At 60.3% G+C, this 22,908-nt stretch overlaps 4 protein-coding genes across 6 annotated transcripts; 2 read left to right on the forward strand and 2 right to left on the reverse strand.

Moving 5' to 3' along the window:
• The first annotated feature begins 168 nt into the window (after positions 1 to 168).
• LOC117902604 lies at positions 169 to 1,380 on the forward strand. The gene is made up of 2 exons (XM_034814119.1): positions 169 to 297; positions 354 to 1,380. The coding sequence occupies exons 1-2, from the start codon at positions 241 to 243 to the stop codon at positions 1,266 to 1,268; spliced, it is 972 nt and encodes a 323-aa protein (XP_034670010.1). The 5' UTR covers positions 169 to 240; the 3' UTR covers positions 1,269 to 1,380.
• Positions 313 to 22,342, reverse strand: LOC117902623 (RNA-binding protein pno1). The gene is made up of 3 exons (XM_034814144.1): positions 21,505 to 22,342; positions 2,180 to 2,183; positions 313 to 325 (listed from the first exon to the last, which is right to left on the reverse strand). The coding sequence occupies exon 1, from the start codon at positions 22,248 to 22,250 to the stop codon at positions 21,534 to 21,536; it is 717 nt and encodes a 238-aa protein (XP_034670035.1). The 5' UTR covers positions 22,251 to 22,342; the 3' UTR covers positions 313 to 325; positions 2,180 to 2,183; positions 21,505 to 21,533.
• On the reverse strand, positions 2,484 to 19,505 carry LOC117902579 (probable E3 ubiquitin-protein ligase HERC2). 3 transcript variants are annotated; one of them, XM_034814094.1, is made up of 12 exons: positions 17,032 to 19,503; positions 16,409 to 16,974; positions 14,674 to 16,208; positions 14,452 to 14,611; positions 12,550 to 14,393; positions 12,099 to 12,472; positions 11,423 to 12,028; positions 11,016 to 11,021; positions 3,931 to 6,160; positions 3,392 to 3,875; positions 3,151 to 3,327; positions 2,484 to 3,085 (listed from the first exon to the last, which is right to left on the reverse strand). In XM_034814094.1, exons 1-12 carry the CDS (start codon positions 19,004 to 19,006, stop codon positions 2,933 to 2,935), a joined length of 10,110 nt encoding a protein of 3,369 aa, XP_034669985.1. In that variant the 5' UTR covers positions 19,007 to 19,503; the 3' UTR covers positions 2,484 to 2,932. The 3 variants fall into 3 exon arrangements, with proteins under 3 accessions (XP_034669985.1, XP_034669976.1, XP_034669968.1); XM_034814085.1 differs by having other exon boundaries at positions 3,931 to 4,626; positions 5,887 to 12,028; positions 17,032 to 19,505; XM_034814077.1 differs by having other exon boundaries at positions 3,931 to 12,028; positions 17,032 to 19,504.
• On the forward strand, positions 19,997 to 21,387 carry LOC117902597 (syntaxin-16). Its single transcript, XM_034814107.1, has 3 exons — positions 19,997 to 20,214; positions 20,278 to 20,411; positions 20,480 to 21,387. Exons 1-3 carry the CDS (start codon positions 20,134 to 20,136, stop codon positions 21,330 to 21,332), a joined length of 1,068 nt encoding a protein of 355 aa, XP_034669998.1. The 5' UTR covers positions 19,997 to 20,133; the 3' UTR covers positions 21,333 to 21,387.
• Positions 22,343 to 22,908: the final 566 nt, after the last annotated feature.

The following is a 22,908-nucleotide window of genomic DNA, read 5'->3' on the forward strand; positions in this document are numbered from 1 at the left end:
AAGAGGAGTAGAAGGAGGATTGTTAGGTGCTTTGACTGCCGCTGTCTCTGCTCTGTGGCTGTAATCTTTAGCCAAATTTTAGTTTGAATACATTCACGCAGCTTACACACTGGATGCCATTGCATTAAGAATTTGTTTTTTGTTTGTTTTGTGTTGGTTCCAGTAGGCCAGACATCTACACTCTCTCTCGATACACACAGCTCTATATCAGATCGTTTCGGCTTTGAATTATTCCGCACAATGTCCGAGGGCTTCAAGAAGCATTTCAATGCCACCACAATAAATGGCCGTGCCAATGTGAGTAGCTTTACACCATTCCCAAACCCTAACATGATCCCAGCCCCCATCCTAAGGTGGCCAAGGCCACGTATGCCACCATGGCCCTGCTGTATGTCGTGTACCGCATTCGCCGGCGATCGGGCAAGGAGCCCGCTGAGGGCGGCGGCAGCGACGGCGGCAGCATGCTGGCCGATGGCAGCTGCAGCTGCGACAAGGAGCGCGAACCAGCAGGCGATTCGGGCTTCTACGAGACCGATCCCGAGTGCGGTTCGTGCCGGGAGCGCTCCGATCGCGCCATGACCGAGTACGATCGGGAGCAGCAACGCCGCTCGGCGGCCAAGGCACGGCAGGAGCACAACAATGAATGCAAATCCGACCCGCCACCACCGTCCTCCTCCTCATCGCCGCCCGGCTCGGGTGGGGCTGGCGCTGGCGCTGGAGCTGGTGCTGGTGCTGGGACGGCGACTCCTCGTCGCAAATGCCCCTGCGACAATCCGCACCAAAAGAGCAGCAACCACGAGGCCAAGGCCTACATGCAACGGCAACAGCAGAGATCCTACGGCTACCAGTTTCCCCAGGATGCAGAGGATGTGCGTCCGGCCAGCGAGCTAGCGGCACAGGTACACGGTGCCATCTACAGTGTGCTGAGTGGCATCTACAACGCAGTCATGGGCAGGGGATCCGCCGAAACAGCCGCCACGGCCACCACTGCCAATCAGCGACAGGCAAGCGGCGGCGGCAACTGCGTGGACACTGCGGCAGAACAAGCAGCTCCACAGGCAGGCGACGAGGAGGATGTGAACTGCTCGCGGTACGAGGCCATGGACTGTGAGTGCGAACGGCGCACAAATCCGCGCTGCTGTGATGCTCCTTCGGACCAAGGACAAGCCGCACCAGAAGATGGCCCCAGCAACAATCAATCAGAGCAGCCGCCGCCTTATGGCTGCTACGACGAAGGCTACCACGCGGGCCTCTTCTTTGGCCAGTAAAATTGCGGCACTAATAGTGGGGTGGGGGTTCGTGCGAGGACTTCTGAGCTTTGCTTTTGGACATGAACTAAATTTCAAGATAATTCGAAATTAAATATAGTTCTTCAATGAATTTTAATCAATTTTAAAGTTCATTTTGAGCAGGGGGGCTTTGCAGCTTGCATTTGGAATTGGTCTGATGCAACAAAGACTCTTGTGGCCTAAGAGTCTAAGATCTAATGGTTTCCCAATACTCGATTGATTCTTTTCGTAGAACTCCATTCACAGAGCAGTGGATATAAATCGCTTTGATATCTGAAGCTCAAACATGGATTAATGTTATTAGAATTATGTGGTAGATGCCTCCCTAATAATAATTATGATTCCATTAAACTCAACTAATATTTAGCATGAAACCAAAGCAAATCAATTTTCGACTCTGCTCAAACAAATGTCAATCGATGTTTCCTTATACTGGCACGCATGGATGGACCTGTCTACACAAACACTTACATACATATATTGAATGAACTTTTCGTCCATCATTTAGACAATGTGAGTTGGTGGCTTTCTGAAGAAACTTAAAGTCAGTTTTTGTACAAATTAAATTCCCTTAGACAATGAGTCTTAAATAACTGCTAAGAAAACATAAATCATAATGGCAAACTGTCCACTTTGTCTGTTGTATATAGGATGTACTTTCCAGGTATCATATTTCCCTACTCAAGCCATCAATTTAGTGTCGTGATATCGAAACCATGGCCTAGTTTTACCCATCAAATTCAGGGCCATGCATAACTCCTTTTGGAACCCACTTTGCCTTGAATATCGAAGTCTGCAGAGTGCCATCAAAATGTTTATAGAAACAGAAATTCTCCTATTCTCTGCTGAGGCTCTCTAAACACACTCCAATTGCCGTCTAACGTATCCACTAATTTAACTCCAATTGAACTTTGCAATTAGCAATAATTACACACATTTCAATTGTAATATTTTGTATTTATTTAGCATTTAGTTTACGTTTTGAAATAGAGTTAACGCCGCTTACGTCGCACTTCGAGCGTCTCATCTCTTTTCAAACTTTAATTGGATCTGTAGCCATGGGGTTTTTGTACGGGTGCGTGTGTGTGTGTGTGGATAGATGAGTTACACTTGCATGTGGATGTGGAATTTGTTGTGTGGGTCTAACATTAAAGCCTGGCGTATTGTTCGTATAATTATGAGATGGGTCAGGGCTTGAACTAACATTTACATTTCGATTTCGAATGTCTTAGGGGTGTGGTAATATTTTTAAATATGCAAATAACATTTTAACGCTTAGCTTTTTGGTTTCATTAACGCTTCTCAAACGATCAATCAATTCATTTCACTTCATTTCATTTCTCATTTCGCCTCGCTGCTTCTATCGTTCTCTCTTTCGCTTTCATTTGCTGTCTCTATATAGCTGTCTTGCTCTGTGGCATGTGCTAACTTCCAAATAAATATATCATCTATATACCATATAGATCTATATACTATATGTGTGTGTGTGTGTGTGTGTTATGCGTTGTGTATCTTTTGAAGGCTTCTTTTTGTTTTCTTCTATATTCTATAACTATATTTTCCGTGTAGTTCCTAATAATATCCAAAGAGGAATGAGTGTGGAGTGGAGTGTGGGATCCATCTATGTATACTGCGTCACGCGTCTAGCCATCGTGGCTGGCAACCGACTCCAGGTCGCTGTTGTCCTCGCTGCCAGTCGCCTCGGTGGGTTCGCCCATGGCCACGCGCGCATACTCATCCGTGTCGATGCTCTTGCAAAAGTGTATGGCGTACTTGAGCTTCTCCAGCAGCACCGCCTGCACAGCCAAAGGGAATACACATTAAATGTACCTTCTTGTGGGAGGAATCTTCATTGGCTTACCTTGCAGGAGTAGCGCGGCATCTTAAGCAAAAAGAAGCATGTATAGCTCTCGGGCAGGAAATGATCGGGCGGATTCTTTTCGAGCACTTGCAGCACAAAGTCACGTCCACGGAAGTCGGCAATGGTGCGCGGCAGTCGCGTTCTTCCCCACACAAAGCGCAGGAACAGCGAGCGCTCCTGCAACAAATGGGGAAAACATTACTTAAAGCCACACGGGAAATATTGTTGTTGATGCTCTCACCTGATTGGTAAACTCTTCCATGACCTCCCAGAACCAGGAGACCAATGCTGAGCCCGGATCGAAGCCCTTGTAGGTGGCCACCGACTTGAGCAGCCCCAGCGGTATGTCGGGCGAGCCACAGACCATGGCCTGCAGCTCGGCGGCCGAGAACAGCGATAAGAGTGGCACTGGTATCACCTTGGACATGCCATCCCGCACCGCCTTCACCTGCTCATCGAACTCGTGCAGCCGAAAGCTGAGCGCCAGCCGGACATACTCCGCCCGATTCCGTGGCGAGATGTGCGTATATCTGGTGGACAGCGGCACCTCATGCCCGCGCGCCGATGACGTGGAGAAGGGCAGCTCCAGGGTGTTGAACAGCTTGGCGTCATCGTCCATGTTCCGTATGCACAGCAGGCCGGCCACATAGTCACGGTCCACCTCGGTGAGATCCGGCGGACGCAGCACCTCGCCCGTCAGCTGTCGCCAAACGGGTTCCGCCAGGCTGCAGAGACAGGGATTAAAACAGAATCGAGACATGAAATGTGGCGAGAACTCACTTGATGCTCAGCGGTGAGCCGGTGCGCACGGCAATGCCCATGAGCACGCCCAGGAAGCGGAACATGTTCATTTGCAGGACGGAGCCGAGTGTGGGATCCAGCAGGAAGCAGTCGCGATTGGCACCCGCCTCGCCGCGGCCATTGGGTGTGTTGATCAGCAGCGGGACGCTGCCGTTCTGCAGCTCGTCGCACATTTCGGCAATGGACTCGCTGTAGCCGCCGCCACAGTCGTCGACGCTTTCGCCCACGAACTTCACCTTCCACACGCGATGGGGCAGGGCGAGCGCCTCCTGGGTGAGCAGCGGCAGCTTCTGGACCATCTGGCCGAAGACGCTCTTCATGCCATCGATGCCGGCGAGGCCGTTGCAGCGGCTGCGCGAGCGCTTCACCTGAATACGGTTCAGCTCGATGACGGGGCCGTGCTGCTTGTCCCGCACCATGGTCGTCTGGATGACCTTGCGGAAGGCCGCCTCCTTGATGTTGTACACGAGCACGTCCTTGAGGGCGCCCAGGCTGAGGTCGCCGGCGATGGGCAGCATGGCCAGGCAGGGGCACAGCAGCTCCGAGAAGTGGTGCAGCAGGATGAGGCGCGCGTGGAGCGCCTCGGGCGCCAGATCCCGCACCAGATCGTACTCCAGCGGTGGATTGGGCAGCGGGCGCAGCCGCTCGCTCAGCTGCGACGTGGACAGGGCCAGGGTGTGCGCCGAGCCGCAGGTGACCTTCACAATGTGTTTGCCCTGCAGGGCGGCCACGAGGCGCGGCCGCTGGATGGCGGTGACGGTGCCATCGCCCAGCTGGCCCTCGTCGTTGTCGCCCCACGTGTAGACCTCGCCGGAGTCGCTGCAGGCGACGCAGTGCAGCGAGCCGGTGGCTATCGAGATGATCTTCTTGCCCTGCAGCGCGGCCACCTTCTTGGGCCGCCGCACATGGTCCACGGAGCCGTGGCCCAGCCGATGGAAGTCGCCCTTGCCCCACGTGTAGACGGCGCCCGATTTGGTCAGCGCCACCGAAAACTGTGAGCCGCACTCCACCTTGACGACGCCCAGCCCCGCCAGGCTCTCGATCTTGTAGGGCAGCTTGCAGCCATCGCTGCCGCCGCGCCCCAGCTTGCCGTAGTCGCCGTCGCCCCAGCTCCACACGTTGTCGTCGTCCGTGATGCACAGCGTCTGCGCGTCGCCGGAGCCGCAGGCAATGTCAATGGCCCGATAGCCGAGCAGCGCCTCCACCAGCTGCGGCCGCAGCTGATCCTCCGAGTCTCCGTGCCCCAGCCGTCCGTAGCGTCCCTTGCCCCACGTGAGCACATGTCCGCTGGCGGTGATGGCCGCCGAATGGGCGCTGCCACACGCAATGTCCGCCACATTCATGCCGTTCAAGTGCTCCACGAGCTTGGGCCGGTCGTAGCTCATGCGATTGCCGTGTCCCAGCTTGCCGTCCTCGCCCTCGCCCCAGGCGTACACCTCGCCCTCGGTGGTGAGGGCGAGGCAGTGCTTGCCGCCCGAATTGACGGCCACCTTCTTCACGAACACATGCTGCAGGGAGCCGAGGAGCGTGGGTATGGCCCAGCTGTCGGCGCCGCCCACGCCCAGCCTGCCGCCGGAGCCGTAGCCGGTGGCGAAGAGCTTCCCGTCGGGCGTGACGGCGAACAGGGACTGCTCTCCGCCGGCCAGCTGCACGGGCCGCAGCAGGCTGAGCGCCTCGCAGGGCGTTGGCGTCTTGATGCGGCTGCCCTCCAGTCCGCCCAGCTGGCCGCGATGGTTGTGGCCCCAGCCGTAGATGGTGCTCGCTCCGCCCCAGCTCAAGGCCCAGTCGTCCGGCCTGCGATTGAGCCACTGCAGCAGCTGGGCATCGTGTGGCGCCTGGAACAGCGTGTGGTCCTCGTGCAGCAGCACCAGCGCAGACGCCTCCGAGTGTTGCTGCTGCTGCTGCTGGTATGGGCAGTGATGCGACAGCGAGAGCTGCTCCTGTTGCTCCGCCAGCAGCGGCGGCGGCGGCGGTGTCACATTGCTGGCCGTGCTCGAGGACAGCGACGTGGTCGAGTTGAGCATGGAGGCGAGCGGCGAGTGGGACGATTGGCTGGCACTCGGATTGGGCAGCATCTCGGCAAACTTCTTGCGCACCTCCAGGCAGAAGGGCCGCGGCAGCTCCGTGCGGCGTATCAGCGACTGGGCCACACGCACCGCGATGCAGTAGCGCTTGAACCAGGCCCACTTGTGGCCATCCCCCGTGGCAGCTGCTCCAACTGTAGCTAAAGCTGATCCTCCTGCTGCTCCGGCTGCTCCTGCTGCTGCTCCTCCCACTGTAGCTGCTGCCGCTGTTGAGCTCGCTGCTGGCAGTGAGGCATCCAGCTGCATGTCGCAGGTGAGCGCCGCCAGCGTCTTGAAGTAATCCGAGTGCATGAGATGAATGCCGCCGCGCACTTGCGGCTCCTCGTACTCGTACTGCCGCAGCAGCTCGGGTATCAGCGGCTGCAGAATGCCCGCCAGCGTGGCGTCCTGCGGCTTGGGCGCCTGCTCGAGCAGCAGCACGGCGTGCAGCTTCTTCAGCGACCAGATGCGCTGAGCGGTGGTCAGAGCGCCCAGCTGGGAGCAGGCGGCCAGCGCGGCGGCCAGGCGTATGAGCACGCCCTGCTGCGTGGGCGCCAGGCGCGAGTCCAGCAGCGACATGACCAGCGCCATCGATGGCTGCGACAACACGGCCCGATCCGAGCCGCTCTCGCCGAGCGTCGCCGCTGGCATGATGGCGTGCACCCAGAAGCGCCAGCCCCAGCCATTCACGGAGCTGTCGGAGGTGAATTTCCAGCGCAGCTCATCGCCGGGCACCCGTATCTCGGGCGCCCAGTGGGCGAACTCACGGCCCGAGCGCATGGCCAGCACACGGCCAGCGGCGTCGGTGATGACCAGCGGATCGTTGCGCTTCTCCGTGCTGCACTGGCTGTCGAACTCGAGGCGCAGCATCTCGGCGCCCGGTATGCGCACGGCGCCCGTCACATTCACATTGTCCACGTACGGATGGCTGCTCTCCTGCATCACCGGCTTCGGCAGCTTGCCCAGGCAGTGGCGCGACGTGCACAGGTCCTCCAGCTCCGTGATGCAGGTCTCCATCAGCATCGAGCTAATCGCCGCATTGCCCGCGCCCAGCGAGATCAGAGTCTCGGCTATCGTCTGCGCCGTGCTCGGCGGTCCGCAGCGCCCGCAGACGGCCAGCTTCAGCAGCTCCACGAGACTCTTGGCCTCCGGCTCGCCCAGCAGCCCGCCAAAGTCATCCAGGCCGTGCGTGTGACCGATCTGGGCCAGCATCTCCTCCTGCTGCGTCATGGTGGCCGCCATCACGGACATGGCGCTGGCCGACATGCGCGAGTGCTTGTGCTGCGGCGGCAGGGCGCTGCTCGACAGCGACCCCGACATGGACAGCGATCCGGTGAGGCTCTGGAACGCGCTCAACGGTCCAGCGGTGAGTGGCGGCAGCGTGGACGTGGTGGCAGCTGCCACGGCAATCGCTTCCATTTGGGCATCGGGACTGTGCTCCAGCTGCAGCGCCGCATCCGTGGCATCTGCGGGCGCCTCTCCGCCGCCCTGGGCTATGGGCTCGGCGGCTGGCAGCGGCATCGGTGCGTTGCCATTGCCGATCAGCTGATCCTCCTCTGCTGGCGCCGTCGCTCCTCCTCCGGCGCCTCCCGCGCTGCGCTCCTTGTAGTTCACCTTGCTGTGGCTGGTGAGGGCCGCCACAATCAGCTGCCGCGCCTGCAGGATGCTCATGGCGCGCAGAACATGCCCCAAGGCTGCCTGCCTGGCGGCGGGCGTCTCCAGGGCCAGGCTCTCGCTGAGGCTGGTCAGTGTGGCCGGCTTCGACTCCAGCTTGAGGGCGCCAGCAGCGGCGGTGACCTCCGCCTCGTAGATGCCCAGACTGCTGCCGCCGAGCGGGTCGCGCGTGCTGCCAAACGGCACCGGACCGCGCTTCTCCTCCTCGAGACTGGCGTTGGGCAGGCCCCAGGCAATCGAGTGCGAGCTGCCGCAGGCCACGCGATTCACGAACACGGCGTCGAGGCCGATCACCAGGGCGGGCTTCTTGTTGACGAACGTGTTGCCGCTGCCCTGCTGCCCGTGGTCGTTGTCCCCCCACGCGTACACCTGTCCGGCGTCCGTTACGGCCAGGCAGTGGAGCGCGCCGACGGCCACATGGATGACGCGACGTCCGCGCAGGCCGCCAATGGGCTGCGGCTTCCGCACGTGCTGATCCCCGCCATGGCCCAGGCGGAAGTAGTCGCCCTTGCCCCACGTCCACACCTCGCCGGCGCGCGTCAGTGCCAGCGAGAACTGGGCCCCGCACTCGATCTGAATGACGCCGATGCCCGAGAGGCGTTCGATCTCGTGCGGCGTGTCCGATCCCTCGCTGCCGCCGCGTCCCAGCTTGCCGAAGTCGCCGTCGCCCCAGGAGAAGACGGCCCCGTCCTCGGTGAGGGCCAGCGTCTGGGCGTCACGGCTGCCGCAGGCCACCTGAATGACGCGTCGTCCCGTCAGAGCGGCCACCAGCTTGGGCTTCAGCTGCGTGGCATTGTCGCCGTGCCCCAGGCGGCCGTACTCGCCCAGGCCCCACGTGTAGAGCTCGCCCTGGCTGGAGATGGCCGCCGAGTGCGACGAGCCGCAGGCCACGTCGCGTATCTTCTTGGAGCGCAGCGTCTCGACGAGTCGCGGCTTGTCCAGCGTCGTCCTGTTGCCGTGTCCCAGCTTGCCGTCCTCGCCCTCGCCCCACGAGAACACCTTGCCGTCGAGGGTGAGGGCCAGGGCGTGCTTGCCGCCCGAATGGACGGCCACCTTCTTCACCACATACTGATGCAGCACCGGCAGCTGGTGCGGCAGCGGCACGTTGTGCGTCACGCCGAGTCCCAGGCGTCCGTTGGTGCCCTCGCCGCAGGCATACACCTTGCCATCCTGCCCCACAATGAAGAGGCTCTTGGAGCCGCCGGCTATGTGTATGGGACGCAGGCGGCTGATGGTCTGCGAGAAGGTTGGCACCTTCACCTTGGAGCCCTTGAGGCCGCCCAGCTGCTCCTTGTCGTTGAGGCCCCACACCATCACGGTGCAGGGCAGATCCTGATCGGGAGCAGACGCCAAGCCATGCTCCAGTCCATGCAGCGATGATGCTGCTGCTGCTGCTGCTCCTGCTGCTGCTCCTTCCGCCTGCAGGCCGTTGTATTCGCAGGCGAGGAACTGCGCATTGGCCAGCATGTGGTGGAGGTCGGGCTTCTGGCGGCGCCCGACGAACTGCAGGCCGTGCACCTTGCACTGGATGCCATTGTTCTGGCACTGCTTCACGACAATCTCGATCCAGGGATAGTAGGTGGGCACCTGCTGCATGAGCAGCACGCGACTGGCGCCCGCCGGCACGGGGATCCACGTGTACTCCTTCAGGCTGTCGATGCACTCGCCCACGCGAATCTCCAGCAGCGAGGGCATGTGCGAGTGATCCTCGGGGCTGACCTTCAGCGCCAGACTGTGCACCAGAATGCGGTCGTGCAGCTCGAGGCGTATCCAGTGGCGGCACGGCCCGCTCGAGCAGCTCTGCCAGGTCTGGCCGAGGCCATCGAGCAGATGCTTGGCCGCCGCCTCATTGGAGCTGACCGTCAGGGAGCGTATGCAGCGCGACCAGTCCTCGATGAGATCCGTGGGCGCCGGCTGGCTCTGCAGATCGGCGGCAATGGGCGCCGGCGTGGGCGGCAGGGCGACCATTTCCACATCGTTGATGTGCCCCTGCCAGGCGGGCTGGTCGGGAAAGTCCACCGTCAGCTGCTTGCCGCGCACCGCCGTGACGACGCCGGCCTGTCGCTGCGTCCTGCCCAGCCGCATCTGATTGAAGACGCCGTAGCGTGCGGAGCAGCGCGGCCGCACCCTCGCACCCACCACAATGGGCGGCGGACGCGGCAGCAGCTGCAGATGGGCGGACAGCGGATCCCGCAGCAGAGAAGTGGAGCTGCAGCTGGTGCTGGTGCTGGTGCCCAGCGGCGGATCGACCAGCTCGATGTGCACGAAGCACACCCAATAGGTGCTGCCATGGTTGCGCCAGTCCACTTGCACGTTGAGGTCGTGCAGTCCCTCGGTGTCCACGATCAGCACGGTGCCCATGTCCCCCTGCTTGATCTCCTCGAAGTCGCGACAGCAGCGCACCGTCATCCCGGGACGCACCAGGCCGCGCACATAGAGTGCATAATGGTCGGCCGTTTGGAAGTCCTTTCGCGTCTCAAATCGCACCTGCGGCTGTGGCGCTGCAGCGGCCACGGCAACGGCAACGGCAGCGGCAGCAGCAGCTCTGCTTCCCCCAGCTCCTGGCTGTCCCTCCACGGTGTCCGAGGAGGCGGAGGACTTGGCCGATGAGCTGCTGCTGGACAAGCTGCTGGCCTGCGACTCATTGTCCGAATCGGCCTCGGGATCGTGTGCGCTGCCACTGGCCGGCGGCAGTGGATCCTCCTCAATGGTGTTGGCGCACACATCCGGATGCTCGAGTATCCACTGGACGATCTGCTCGGGCGTTGGCATTGTCTCCGCCTGCAGCGACAGCTGCTTCAGGGCCAGCTCCACCGTTCGCTTGGGGAAGCCCATGTCCATGATTTGATTGATCAGCTCCGCATCGGTGGCGGCCACCCGTGAGGGCCACTTGGTGGCCACTTCCTTGCCCGTGCCCGTGCCTGTAGCCGCTGCCGCTGCCGCTGCCGCTGGCAGCTTGAACACATTGTAGACCGGCACACCGTGCACCATGGTGGGCTGTGGCGGTGTGGCCAGGGCGGGCGTGGCGGCCAGGCCGTCGGCCTCGCACTCGCTGAGCTCGAGGTGCGCCTGGCTGGCCAGCGACTGGACGCAGTTGAGGGCAGCCGTCGATAGATCCGTGTAGCTGTAGCAGGCGCGCACCGGCGACGCTTGGGTGGCTCTCAGCAGGATGCATTGGATCAGGAGTTGCGCCTCCTGCCCGCCCCTGCCGCTCGTCTCTGCCGCGGACTGCGGCTGCTGCTGCAGCAGCTCCTGCTCCTGCTCCGAGTGTTCCTCCTCCTCCTCGGCACGATCCTGCTGCTCGCGTTCGTTGCTGCCATCCTCCACATCCGCCTCCCTGTCACGCTCTCTGTCGCGCTCGCGGTCGCGCTCTCTGTCCGTGTCCGTGTCCACATCGTCCGCGTAGATGCCCGGCGCTCGCTGCTTGAGGATGCGCCGCAACGCCGCCTGGTGGCGATACAGCACGCTGTTGGTGTGCAGCACGGCCAGCTGCAGCTGCTGCGCCCGCAAGTGGCCCAGATCCAGCCTGCCCTCGGCGGAGGCATTCATGGCGGGCGGACACTCGCGCGCCTCCGTGGCGGGGCCATAGAGCAGCACGGTCCAGGCATTCAGCAGCATCTCGTTCATGGGCAGGCGGCTGAGGCTGAAGACGCTGTGGTCCAGGTGCGGCATCACCGAGAGCAGCGGCACCTTCACGAAGCCCATGGCGCCGACACCCTGGCCACCCTGGGCACCCTGGGCGGAGGCTGCCAGCAGGCATCTGCCTTTGTGCGTGAAGCTGGCAATGATCATGTGGCTGCCCTCGTTGAAGCAGTGCAAGCCGACGCGCGGACGCAGATCGTAGCCACCCATGGCGCCGAGCACGCCGAGCACGAAGATTTGCTCGCTGTCCAGCGGGCTGCTGGTGGAGGCTTCGCCCTGTTCGCCCAGCAGCTCGGCGGCCACGCACAGCTTTTGGGCGAGAAACGAATTGATGACCGCATTCCAGTGGGGCAGCGTGTGCAGGCGGCGCAGCAGCGAGACGAGCTCCTCGGCCACGCTGCCCGAGTGGGAGGCGGTGAGCAGCACGCGGGCCTTGCCCTCGGCCGTCGGCTGCAGCGTCACGTCGCCGGGACAGTGCAGGGCAATGCGTCCGAGCGTGGCGAACAATTGGCGCACCAAGCTGGCCATGCGCGGCTCCTCCTCGGTTGTCCACTGCGCCAGAATGCACTGCAGCAGGCGCAGGCAGTGGAGTTGCCGATAGACGCCCGACTCGCTGCCCGCCGGCTGTTCCAGCAGCTCCAGATAGTGAGCCAGCCAGCCGGGTGTGCTCAGCTCCAGACACAGACGCGGACAGTCACCTGCGGACAGATGCAAAGGGAAGAGATTAAGCCTCTGACTGGGGGGGATGGCTGGACGCGCTGCACTCACCCGCTATGGCTCGTATAAATCCAAGATTGAGCCAGCCCAGCGTGCTGGCCACGTTCTCCATGGCCGGCTTTGGGTCGATGATGGCGCGGAACATGCAGGTGACGCCGCGCAGGGCATGTCTGTCCAGGTGGGCGCCATGCAGGCCGCTGCCAACGGCCAGTATCTGCAGCAGCTTGGCCGCACAGTGGCGCAGCAGTTTCGACGGGTGCGACTCGCTGCTGGGCGCCGCCTCCACACCGGCCACATCCTCGCGCTCCGGCTCCGTGGGCGAGGCAACGTTCAGGGCGCTGTCCGCCAGCTGCAGATCGTACTGCCCCTCCTTGCCCATGCGATAGGAGTTGGTGGCGCCCGTGTACCACTCGACGCGCACCCATCTAAAGGGAGAGAGAGAAGAGCATGAATTGGGGATGCTTCCTGCTGCCTCCTGGTGCCATCTGCCGCTGCTCCTTACCCATCCTCTCCCACCTCGCTGATGATGCGTCCCTCGCCGGGGGGATTGCCGTCCTGGTCGCCCCACTTCCAGTCCGAGCCGCGCACAATGCGCGTGCCAATCTTCATGAGCTTGGCCAGATCGGGGCCACTCAGCTGCGCCTTGCTCGACTTCTGCTTCAGCACGCTGTCCTCGTAGAGGACGCTCAGCTCGGTGTTGGGCTGTGCGCCGGCCAGGCCCTCGCCGCCGGTCTGCGCCAGCAGGCCGAGCACCGTGCCCAGCAGGCCGGAGTTGATCAGCAGCCCGAGCTCGTTGGGGCCCAGCTCCTTGGCCAGCAGCCCGAAGACGCTCAGCAGGAAGCGGGCACGCGGCAGGCGCTTCAGCAGCACGTAGGTGCTCAGGTTGGAGCTCTCCTTGCCGCGCGGTGCACCCTGCTGCTCCTGGTTGACCAGACGCCGCAGCTCGCGCACCGCCCAGTCGAGGACGCGCGCCTGCGAGAGCAGCAAGCGAGCCTTCTGGTACGCGCTGACCATGTTCAGCTGCCCGAGGACATGCAGCGAGCTGCCCGATGCCGACATCCCTCCCGACGACTTCAAGTGCAGTCCGAGAAAGCCGTTGAGGAGACTGTACTGGGCCGCGTCCAGCAGGCCGTGCAGCTCGAGCAGCTGCTGGACCAGCTGCAGGCCGGCGAGACGCAGCTGGAAGCGTTGCATTTGGCAGTACATGGCGCGGCGGGCTGTCTCCACGTCGCAGCTGTCCTGCAGGGCAAAGTCCACAATGTCCTGCATCAGCACATTGTCCAGCTGGCCCTCGCCATGGATCTTGCGCTCGTTGAGGCGTCGCAGCAGGCTCTCGCTCTCCTCCTCCTCATCCTCCTCCTGCTGCTGCTGCTGCTTCGGCGGCGGCGGCGGCTTCTTCTCCTGCTGCTGCTGTATGCTGGCATTCAGCAGATCCTCCGGCTTGGCCGGCTTCCGCGCGGAGCGCAGCTCCTGCAGCAGGCGTCGCACCAGCAAGCGGAAGCGCGGCAACCGCTGCAGTATCTGCAGACGCCGCAGGCCCCGCTGCTGCGGACTGATGGCCGGGCGCACCTCGTAGAGGAGGAAGCGCAGGCGCTCCAGTATGGGCGCGCACACCTCCTTGTAGCTGCGATTCTGCTGCTGCCGCGTGCGCACCACCGACCACTTGGCCTGGTGCACCAGCTGAATGATTTCGCCCAGCTGCTTGGGCGGCGTCGCCTCGCCGCCCTCCTGCGCGGCACAATCCTCGAGCGCAATCACCACCAGGCCGCCCAGATACTGATGCCGAATGAGCACGGCGCTCAGCAGGCGCTCCAGCTCCTGGACGGGATGCTCGGTGGCAAACTCCTGGTGCCACATCAAATTGTGCGCCTTGCAGTAGCGCTCGGTGAGCGCCAGCCAGGCGGCCACCGGCGGCTCCGTCAGCCTCGCCTCCGCCAGCCCACTGATGAAGCTGTCGGCACGCTGCTGCAGCTGCGATCTAACCCCTGGCTGCTGCTGCTGCTGCTGCTGCTGTTGCTGCTGCTGCTGCTGCTGTGTCAGTGGCTGTGGTGGCTGCAGTGGCAGCGCTGGCGGCGGCTGCTCCGTGGGCGTGTTGCCCGCCGTGCTGTGGCAGCTGTTCGGCAGGCTGCTGCGCGCCTCGCCCTTCTCCTCGTCGAAGGGATTGCTGGGCTGGAACAGCTGCAGTCCGCCACTCAGCAGCGTGCTCTTGTCCAGCTGGCGACACTGCAGCTCCGCCGGCTGCAACGCGGGACCGCTGCACATCAGATTGGCCACAATGCCCAGCAGCTGGGCGAGCGTGCACTCGGAGCTGAAGTGCGTGAGTCGCGTGGGACTGGGCGACGCGATCTACGGGGGGAGAGATTCGTGAGCCGACTGTACGGATGGCCTGTGCCGCTGAACTCACCTTCTCCTCGATGCTGGCCTGGGCCATGTACTTGCCCAGCTTGTGGTGCTGCAGTATGTGCTCCATGGCAGTTCTGTGCGCCTGCTGGCTGCTCATTTCAGCCGTCAGATCCTTGCCCAGACCCGCATCCAGCAGTGCCTTCAGCGACTCCGACTCGCAGCTGTCAAAAACAACAAATCGTTAGCAGAGACTCGACTCCTCCTGCATCGCTGGATTACTCACTTGTAGCCGCTCAGATCGCAGACGTAGCCGGCGAGGATGATGCAGCGGCTGCCGTCGAGCAGTTGGTTCTCCATGTCGGCGCGTCGCACGTAGTGCGTCTCGGGATCAGCGGGCGGGGGTCCGCCCTTGGGTCCGCCCCTGCAGATGATGCCGGGCCAGCCCATGTCGTCGCCGTCGCGCAGTTCGCCCTCGCCCAGGGCGCGATTGAGTCGATCCAGAACGCGCAGCAGCGGCAGAAAGAGCCGCGACCAGCGCAGGCTGCCCAGGCACTGGGGCCGATCCCGCTTGAGCAGCACCAGACCCACCAGCAGCTCGTGCAGCAGCGCGTCCGAGATGTCCGCCTGCAGGATGCGCGTCAGGTGGCGCGCCTGCTGGCTGGGCTGGGCATGGGGATGGGGATGGTCGCCCGGATCGCGGCACTGCAGCGCCAGCTCGTGGGCCTGCTGCAGCGTGGACACGCAGGCGGGCACCAGGCTGTGCAGATACTGATCGAGCAGCGCCTCAGCGCCCGTGGTGTCCTCCTCGGCGGCGGCCTGGTGGATGTGCGCCAGCAGCAGGCGCTGAAAGCGATGCAGCAGGCTCAGGCTGGGACTGGTGCTGGGCTCCTGGGCGCCACGCTGATGCTCCAGCAGCTCCTCCTTCTCCTGCTGCTGCTGCTGCAGCAGCAGATGCTGCGCCTGCTTGCCCAGCGTGGGCGTGAAGCGGGTCTGCGTGAGGGCCGCGTTGTTGCCCAGCAGCCGCGTGATCAGCTGCATCAGCGGCAGATTCACGCCGTCCACGCACTCGGCCGCACAGGAGCTGCTCTCGAGGCGTATGGCATGCTGCAGGGCGGACTCCAGCCCGCCCTCGGCCATCAGGGAGCTCACCAGCAGGTCGGTCATGAAGCGGTGGCCCGAGGAGGAGGCCTGTCCCGGCTCCGAGGGCAGCAGCGATGTCAGCGTCTGGGCCCGTTCCGCAGCTGTTGGCAGCAGCACGCTCCAGCCATCCTGCAGGGCCTGCTGGGCGGCCACTTGGATGGTGCGCAGCACCTGGCTGCCACCCGCCAGGCTGAGGATGCGGCTCTTGAGGCTGCCCAGCAGCCGTCCGCCGCTGGCCAGGCCCACGTGGCGCGGCTCCACGCCGTTGGTGATCAGCGCGAGCAGCTGCAGCCGCACCAGATTGAGGCAGGCGACGGCAATGCACTCGGACTCCTGGTTGGGCGTCTGCCGATTGTCCTGGCTGCTGCACATGCCCAGCAGCTGGTCGAGCAGCCGGAATGTCGGCTCCCCGGGATCAATGACGAACGGGGAGCGCAGCGGCACGCCCTGCCGTGTGCTCTGTGTCCAGATCAGGCTCTGGGAGGCGGTGCACGCCACACCGCTGGCCGGCAGCGTTGGCAGCGCCACCAGAATGGGGACGCGCAGCAGCGGCTCACTGGACACGGCGGAGGGACATATCTGCTGGCTGTCGTTGCGTCCCCAGCCGAACACCTCGCCGCAGCTGGAGAGGGCCAGGCAATGGGCCACGCCCACAGCCACATCGACAATTCGTTTGTGCTGCAAGGAAAAGGAGGAAGGATCAAAATAATTTCATCATCACTCTACAGGGTGCCCCCCTCTTTGCAAGAGTGCCCCCAATTGACTATCGATCAATGCAATCGAAATGCGCACATCACTTGCGGCAAAACAATCGAAATTTAAATTCAATTTCAAATTTGCAGCTGGGGATTATTTTTTGGGATTGTTTCAACACTCACCTGCAAACCGTTTATCAGTCTGGGTACACTGCACCATTGGGCACTCCGCTCCACCAACTGATGGCCCAGACAGCTGGCCTTGCCCCAGCTATAGAGCTGCCCGTCCGTGGTGAGGGCCAACGAGAACTGAGCGCCCGCAAAGACGCGCTGCACTTTGGGCAGCGCTTCGACCAGCACCGGGGACATGGAGCCATTGAGATTGCCGTTGCCCAGCTTGCCGTAGTCGGCATCGCCCCACGCATACACGTGGCCCTCGGAGGTGAGGCACAAGGAATGAGCATCGCCACTGCCCAGGGCCACATCGATGATCTCGTGCTCGGTGAGGGCCATCACGACGGTGGGCAGCGGCTGATCGTCCGAGTTGCCATGCCCCAGCCGCGCGTACGTGCCCCTGCCCCAGGTGTACAGGTTGCCGCTGCACGTAATGGCTGCACTGTAGGAGCAGCCGCAGAACACAGCCTTCACGCAGCGATCCAAAGTTGTGATTTTCGTGGGCACAGCCCGAGCGTGGGTGTCGCCATGTCCCAGGCGATGATCCTCGCCATTGCCCCACGAGTAAGCGTTGCCTGTTCAAGGACAGAATGGAATGAGAGAGGGAAAATGAAGGGCGGAGCAGCACTCACGATTAATGTCAATGGCCATGAAGTGGCGACCCTCGCAGTGCGCGGCAATGCTGACAATTGTCTCGTGCGCAATCTCCTCCAGCAGCTGGGGCTCCGTTTCGGGCTTGAAGAGGCGCCAGCTGTACAGCTTCCCCTCCTCGCTGAGCATGAGGACAATGCTCTCGCTGCAGACGATTTGCTGCACCTGGAACTTGCAGTTGAGCAGCGGCAGGGCGGCTGGATCGCTGCTCCAGCTGAGTGCTGGCTCCGCATTGAAGCCCTGCTGCTCCTTGGACAGGCTGGGCCAGCCCAGCGCATACACACGCTGCTGGGGCAGGGATGAGCTGCTGCTGCTGCTGCTGCTGGCAGTACCGTTGTGGATGGGATAGTGGCCGCGCAGGAGGCAGCGCGGCATCAGCGGCTGCACCAGACGATCCAAGTGCGAGATGATGACAACGGCCGCACGACGCAGATCCACAATGGCCGCACTGCTCTTGGGCAGCATGAGGAAGCGCAGAAAGGTCTCGGTGGCGCTCACCACCGGCAGGGACAGCGATTCGCCGCCATGCGGCAAGCCGCCAGCCTTGGAGGAGGTGTGTCCAATGCGCTGGTAACGCTGCAGAATGCGCAGCAACGGAGCGCCCGTCTTGCGCGGCATGTCCCGGTTGTCGTTGCCCGCCTTGTCCTTCTCCCAGAGCACCAGCAGCAGCACCACGCACTCCAGCGTGGCGGCCAGGGTGCCCTTCTGCACGCCCAGCTCCAGCAGCAGACAGAGCGCCGTGTGGCGATCGTTGAGCGGCGCTGTGCAGCGCCCACCCATCGGGTCCCCGAGCGCCACCAGGCGCAGGAACTTGATGGAGCGCTCCATCACCTCCAGCCACAGCGGCGACACCTCGGCCGCCTCGAACAGCGTCGCCTCGGGCAGCTCCTGCAGCGACTCCAGCGCCTCGCTCAACAGCTCGCTGCACATCTCCGTGTCCTCGCCCGAGCGCCAGGCGCGCCGCAGGAACGCGAAGCTAAAGTTCAGCGCTGCTCGAGTGGCCACTCGCGCCAGTCCCAGTGCGGCATGATCCGGCTGCTCCGCCTCCTGGCTGGTTGGATCCAACATGGGCGCCTCCAAGCTGCCCGCAGCAGCGGCAGCAGCAGCTCCACCAGCTGCCTGGATCGTCGTTGTCGTTGCTGTCGTTGTTGTGGCTGCAGTGGCTGCTGCTTGGCTGCCGGTCTGCTGGCGATGTCGCTTCAGGGCCACGTAGTAGCGCTCGTAGATGAAGAGCTGCTGCCGCAGATGCTGCGCGGAGAGGCAGTTGCCGGCTGCGCGCAGTGCCAGCTCCTGCAGCTCGGCGATCAGTGTGCGCTGGCAGTCCTGCTTGGCCGCCAGCGATGGTGGCTGGCTCCACTGCCAGCTGCTGAGTATCAGATCGGTGGCCTGGCTGCCATGGGCGGCTGCCTGCTGGGCGGCGGCTGATGTCAGCTTCTTGATGGCCGTGTCCGAGTCCAGGGGCCGGCAGCTGTCGCAGTTGCAGGCGGACAGGGGGCCGCAGTACTCCGGCTGGCAGCAGGAGCACTTCAGCTGCTGGGCCCCGCAGTAGTGCTTGCCATCGTCGCCCAGGTACGACAGTTGGCCGCGCGCATTCACCAGGGGGGCCGAGGGCGAGGAGACCAGTTCGCAGTCCTGGATCAGGTGATTCCACAGCACTGCGCCCTCGGAGGCGTTGCGCAGGGACGAAATGAGATCGGCGCGCAGCCACTTCGCATCCAAGTAGGGTAATGGACGCAGGTAGAGATCGGGTGAGGGTGAGGGTGTGGCGGGTGTGGCGTTAGCGGCTGTGGTGCCAGAGCCCGAGCCCGAGCCCGAGCCCGAGCCAGAGCCAGAGCCCGAGCCATGGGCCTGTGATGGTCCCGGGCCAGAGGCAGAGCCAGTTCCTGACCCTAGGCCTAAGCCTGTGCCCAGTGCCTGTCCGGTGGTTGTTGTGCCACTGCCCTGACGGGGAAACATTTTCCAAGTCCTTCGTTTGAGTCTTCTTCTCCTTCTTCTGCTTCTTCTTCTTCGCTGTGTCCTTTAGTTTTCCTCGGCTACACCCACACCCACAACAACAGCGTTTTCATGGCACATTTTCATTTTTCCTTGTGCGTTGCAAGGAGTGGTGGGGGGAGGCGCAGGAGGAGGCTCTGCCGCTGCCGCTGCTGCTGCCAATGTCGTCACTCACACACGGGCAACACTCCTCGCACACACACGCACGCGACTCGACACACACGCACACACGCAACTGCAGTCACAAATGTTGACCCGAGAATGAATCGCAGTTTTTCATTCGCCAATTTGCACTTGTCTATCGGCTTTCTAGGCTAAAAACTATGCTAGTATGGCACGCCCACGTTTCACTGACTCGAACGTGCCTTCGGCTTAAACAACAGGCGAGCCCACTTTTGTTAATTGCACTACAAAAAATAAATGTAATGTAATGTTTTTAAATGCGTTTATTAATAGCAGTGTGACCGCGGAATTATCGATTCAATATACCGTAAAGCCCTCAAAAATATATACCTAAATATACCTTCATTTAAAAAAATACCGTAAATACACCGTAATCTTAAATCAAATTCTTCGATTTTGATGTTCTATTTGAAATTACTTGTTAGATAGAAGTCTCAGCGATAAGACTACAATTGTATCCAATTTATCAATCAATTCTCCATAAGATTGGCTTGTTTTCACGACTTCATTTATTTGAAATTTTTCCAAATTAAGTTTAAACCTAAAAAGATCAACCAATAAAAATAGCATCAAAGTTACGATAATGGGAATGGAATGTTGTGTATTTGACAATTTTTTGCTTGTCAACTGGTAAGTATACCGTATTTCCATTAATTAATATTAAAATTCCGTTTTCCCACCTGCTTTTAAACAATAATAATGACTTTATCTTATACTGACATGCTTTAAAGCTTTTCATATGTTTTCTATGTGTATTAAATATACTCCAATGCTTGGTCACACTATTTGCAGAAATTAGAAAAAGTTTATTATATTTCCTAGCCATATTTTCGGTCTTTCCAGGCGATATCAGAACACTAGAATGCCATCTTTGCACTATTAATAAGCCACAACCCACACCACACACCATGACGTCTCGCAATCTGACAGAGGTGTTCGTTATTATGCGCAACAATGCCTCAAAAAATCGAAATCACTACGATGACCGCGTAAGTAAATCCCCAAATAATGGACAAAGACATCAGAAATAATTGATGAAATCATATTTACAGCGTGGCAGCGATGCCGAGCGCCTGCTCAAGCATTCGGTGCGCGAGGCGGAGGAGGGACTCGAGATGCAGGACGACTACGGAACGCCACCCGCCTGGCTGGACAAGTTCGAGGAGGCACAATACACCATGTCCAAGTGGGTGACGAACCTTTGCACTTTCCAAACAGCTGCCCAGCAGCATCTTACATTCCACTTTCGAGCAGAATCAAACCAAAGCTGGACGAACTGGGCTCCCTGCATGCGCGGCACCTGCTGCGCCCGACCTTCGACGATCAGCGGGACGACGAGTGCGACATCGAGGTGCTCAGCCAGATTGTCTGCAAGCTGATCACATCCACCCATCGGCACATACAGTGCGTCCGCTCCAGCCTCGGCGTGGGCACCAAAACGGAGCAGCGACTCACCGCCAATGCCGTGCACTGCGCCCTGCTCCAGCTGCAGGAGCTGACCTTCAAGTTCCGCAGCAGCCAGAACGGCTACCTGGTGCAGCTGAACTCGCGCGAGGAGCGCTCCCAGAAGTACTTTGACAACGGCGACAACTTCACCAACGTCGAGCTGGGCATGGGTCTGCCAGGCGGCGACACTGGCGGCGAGGCCATCAACTTTGTCGACTCCTTCGACAACTTCCTGCAGCCGGTGACTGGTAATGGCAAGGGCAACGCGTATCTGTTCGAGGACGATGACCAGGAGATAGACGATCACTTCAAGAAGCCGCTGGCCGCCAATCGCATGACCCAGCAGCAGCTGCTGCTCTTCGAGGAGGAGAACTCCAAGCTGGCCGAGCATCGCGAGCAGGAGGTGACCAAAATTGTCAAATCCATCAACGATCTCAACGACATCTTCAAGGATCTGGGCCACATGGTGCAGGAGCAGGGCACCGTTCTCGATCGCATCGACTACAATGTCGAGCAGACACAGACGCGCGTCTCCGAGGGCCTCCGGCAGCTGCACAAGGCCGAAATGTATCAGCGCAAGAATCGCAAGATGTGCATCATTCTGGTGCTGGCGGCCATCACATTTTTCATGCTGCTGCTGCTGATTTTTACCAAGCTTTAAGTCCATTCCAGTCGTGCGTATCCTGCTCCCTCTTTTGTGTGGTGTACAGTGCAAAAGGCTTCAATACATGTTATGTTTATTTAATTTATTAACTAAAGTTAAGAGCAAAGTTGTTTCCATTTCATTGGAAATAACCAGAGGGAAAAAAAACACCTAAATACACAGTTCTCTAGGGGGATCACAGCCAGAGGGGCGACCGTTCTACATGCGCTCGGAGAGGCGCGAGGCCACGGAACGCAGATTGCCGTAGACCTTGCTGGGCGGCGAGCCAAGGATCAGGTTGCAGATGGCACGACGCGCCAGCTGAATGTTTTGGTAGCTGCCCAGAATGTGAATCTTGCTGTCGGCGAGCACAATGCGGGTCTTGGTCACGTTCTCGATGGTGAATTTGGTGCGGCCACCCTTGCCGGCCAGACGACCGATGGCGCGCGATTGATGGTCGCCGCGCAGCGTCTTCACGTCCTTGATCTCGAACGTCTCGACAAAGAGATCCTCCAGACGCAGCAGCGCCAGGGCATCGTCCACCTCGAAGCCGCAGAGGAAGGCCTTCACGAAGTCGGCGCCCTTCTGCAGATTGGCTATGTCCGGCGTCTCCGGGCCGACGCGCAACTCCACCTGGCGCGCCTTCATGTTGAAGCGGATCTGCAGCTTCATGTGCTCCACCACGGGCGTGAAGATCTTCATCCAGTGCTCCTTGAGCGAGGAGTATCTGTGCGGCGGCACCGACACCTTTCTCAGCTCGCTCTTGATCCGCTTCGCGCGAGGTGGGGCCGATGCTTGGGTCGTGCCAGCGACGAGACCCTCGATGCCTGTTGCTTCGTCCACCTGCATCTGCGTGTCCTGGCTGTTGGCCGCACTGCGCTTCTGTGCCTTCTTGGCCGGCACAAAGGCGTCCACCTTAATGTTTTCCACCTCCATTATGTTTTCTTTTGCTTTTTTGTCGAATTAATTGCGTTGTTTTCCAAATTTTGTTCCACGTGCGGTAGTGTTCAGTGTGACCGCGGAATTATCGATCAAATATACCGCATGATCCTCGGAAATATACCGAAATATATCCATGCATTTTAAAAATACACCGTAAATATACCGTAAATCTAAAATCATTTTCCTCGATTTTGGTGTTATATTTGATTTTACTAGCTAAATAGCACCCTCGATAATTGACATATCCTATTACCCCATTGAAGAGTGAAATCTCTACAAGATAGGATCATTACTAGGACTCTCCTGAACTAAATATTTTACATATTTTATATTGATAATATATATGAGCTGCCAACTTGTTGGTTTTGCTTGGGTGTCCTGCCAGCCAGCTATTGGCCTTGTGCAGCCGATTAGTATCGATATTTTTAATGACTGTGGGCGCGAACTTCAAATTGGTTACGTCCTCTGCTGACTACCTGTGTCCCATGGCAAATAGTAGCCATCTGGTGGTCAGCAGAATGCCATTAAATGGTAGTGCGAAAAGTTTTAATTTTAATTGTGGTCAGCGGCGGTTGGCCTTCTTGCTTATCATTAAAAGTTTCTTTGGCAAACAATGGAAATTATTTTTACATCAGCCGCACGCGATAAGGAC

This window comes from Drosophila subobscura, chromosome A (assembly GCF_008121235.1).
Source record: "Drosophila subobscura isolate 14011-0131.10 chromosome A, UCBerk_Dsub_1.0, whole genome shotgun sequence".
Lineage (NCBI taxonomy): Eukaryota > Metazoa > Arthropoda > Insecta > Diptera > Drosophilidae > Drosophila > Drosophila subobscura.

What these genes read in the sequence shown, in the direction of transcription:
- LOC117902579 (XM_034814077.1), bottom strand. Translation starts at nt 19,006, where the DNA reads ATGTTTCCCCGTCAGGGCAGTGGCACAACAACCACCGGACAGGCACTG. An exon ending in TGCGATCTGAGCGGCTACAA is followed by an intron (nt 14,612 to 14,673) that starts GTGAGTAATCCA and finishes TGTTTTTGACAG; the next exon opens with CTGCGAGTCGGAGTCGCTGA. An exon ending in ATTTATACGAGCCATAGCGG is followed by an intron (nt 12,029 to 12,098) that starts GTGAGTGCAGCG and finishes ATCTGTCCGCAG; the next exon opens with GTGACTGTCCGCGTCTGTGT.
- LOC117902623 (XM_034814144.1), bottom strand. Translation starts at nt 22,250, where the DNA reads ATGGAGGTGGAAAACATTAAGGTGGACGCCTTTGTGCCGGCCAAGAAG.
- LOC117902604 (XM_034814119.1), top strand. Translation starts at nt 241, where the DNA reads ATGTCCGAGGGCTTCAAGAAGCATTTCAATGCCACCACAATAAATGGC. An exon ending in CAATAAATGGCCGTGCCAAT is followed by an intron (nt 298 to 353) that starts GTGAGTAGCTTT and finishes CCCCATCCTAAG; the next exon opens with GTGGCCAAGGCCACGTATGC.
- LOC117902597 (XM_034814107.1), top strand. Translation starts at nt 20,134, where the DNA reads ATGACGTCTCGCAATCTGACAGAGGTGTTCGTTATTATGCGCAACAAT. An exon ending in GAAATCACTACGATGACCGC is followed by an intron (nt 20,215 to 20,277) that starts GTAAGTAAATCC and finishes TCATATTTACAG; the next exon opens with CGTGGCAGCGATGCCGAGCG. An exon ending in GCACAATACACCATGTCCAA is followed by an intron (nt 20,412 to 20,479) that starts GTGGGTGACGAA and finishes ACTTTCGAGCAG; the next exon opens with AATCAAACCAAAGCTGGACG.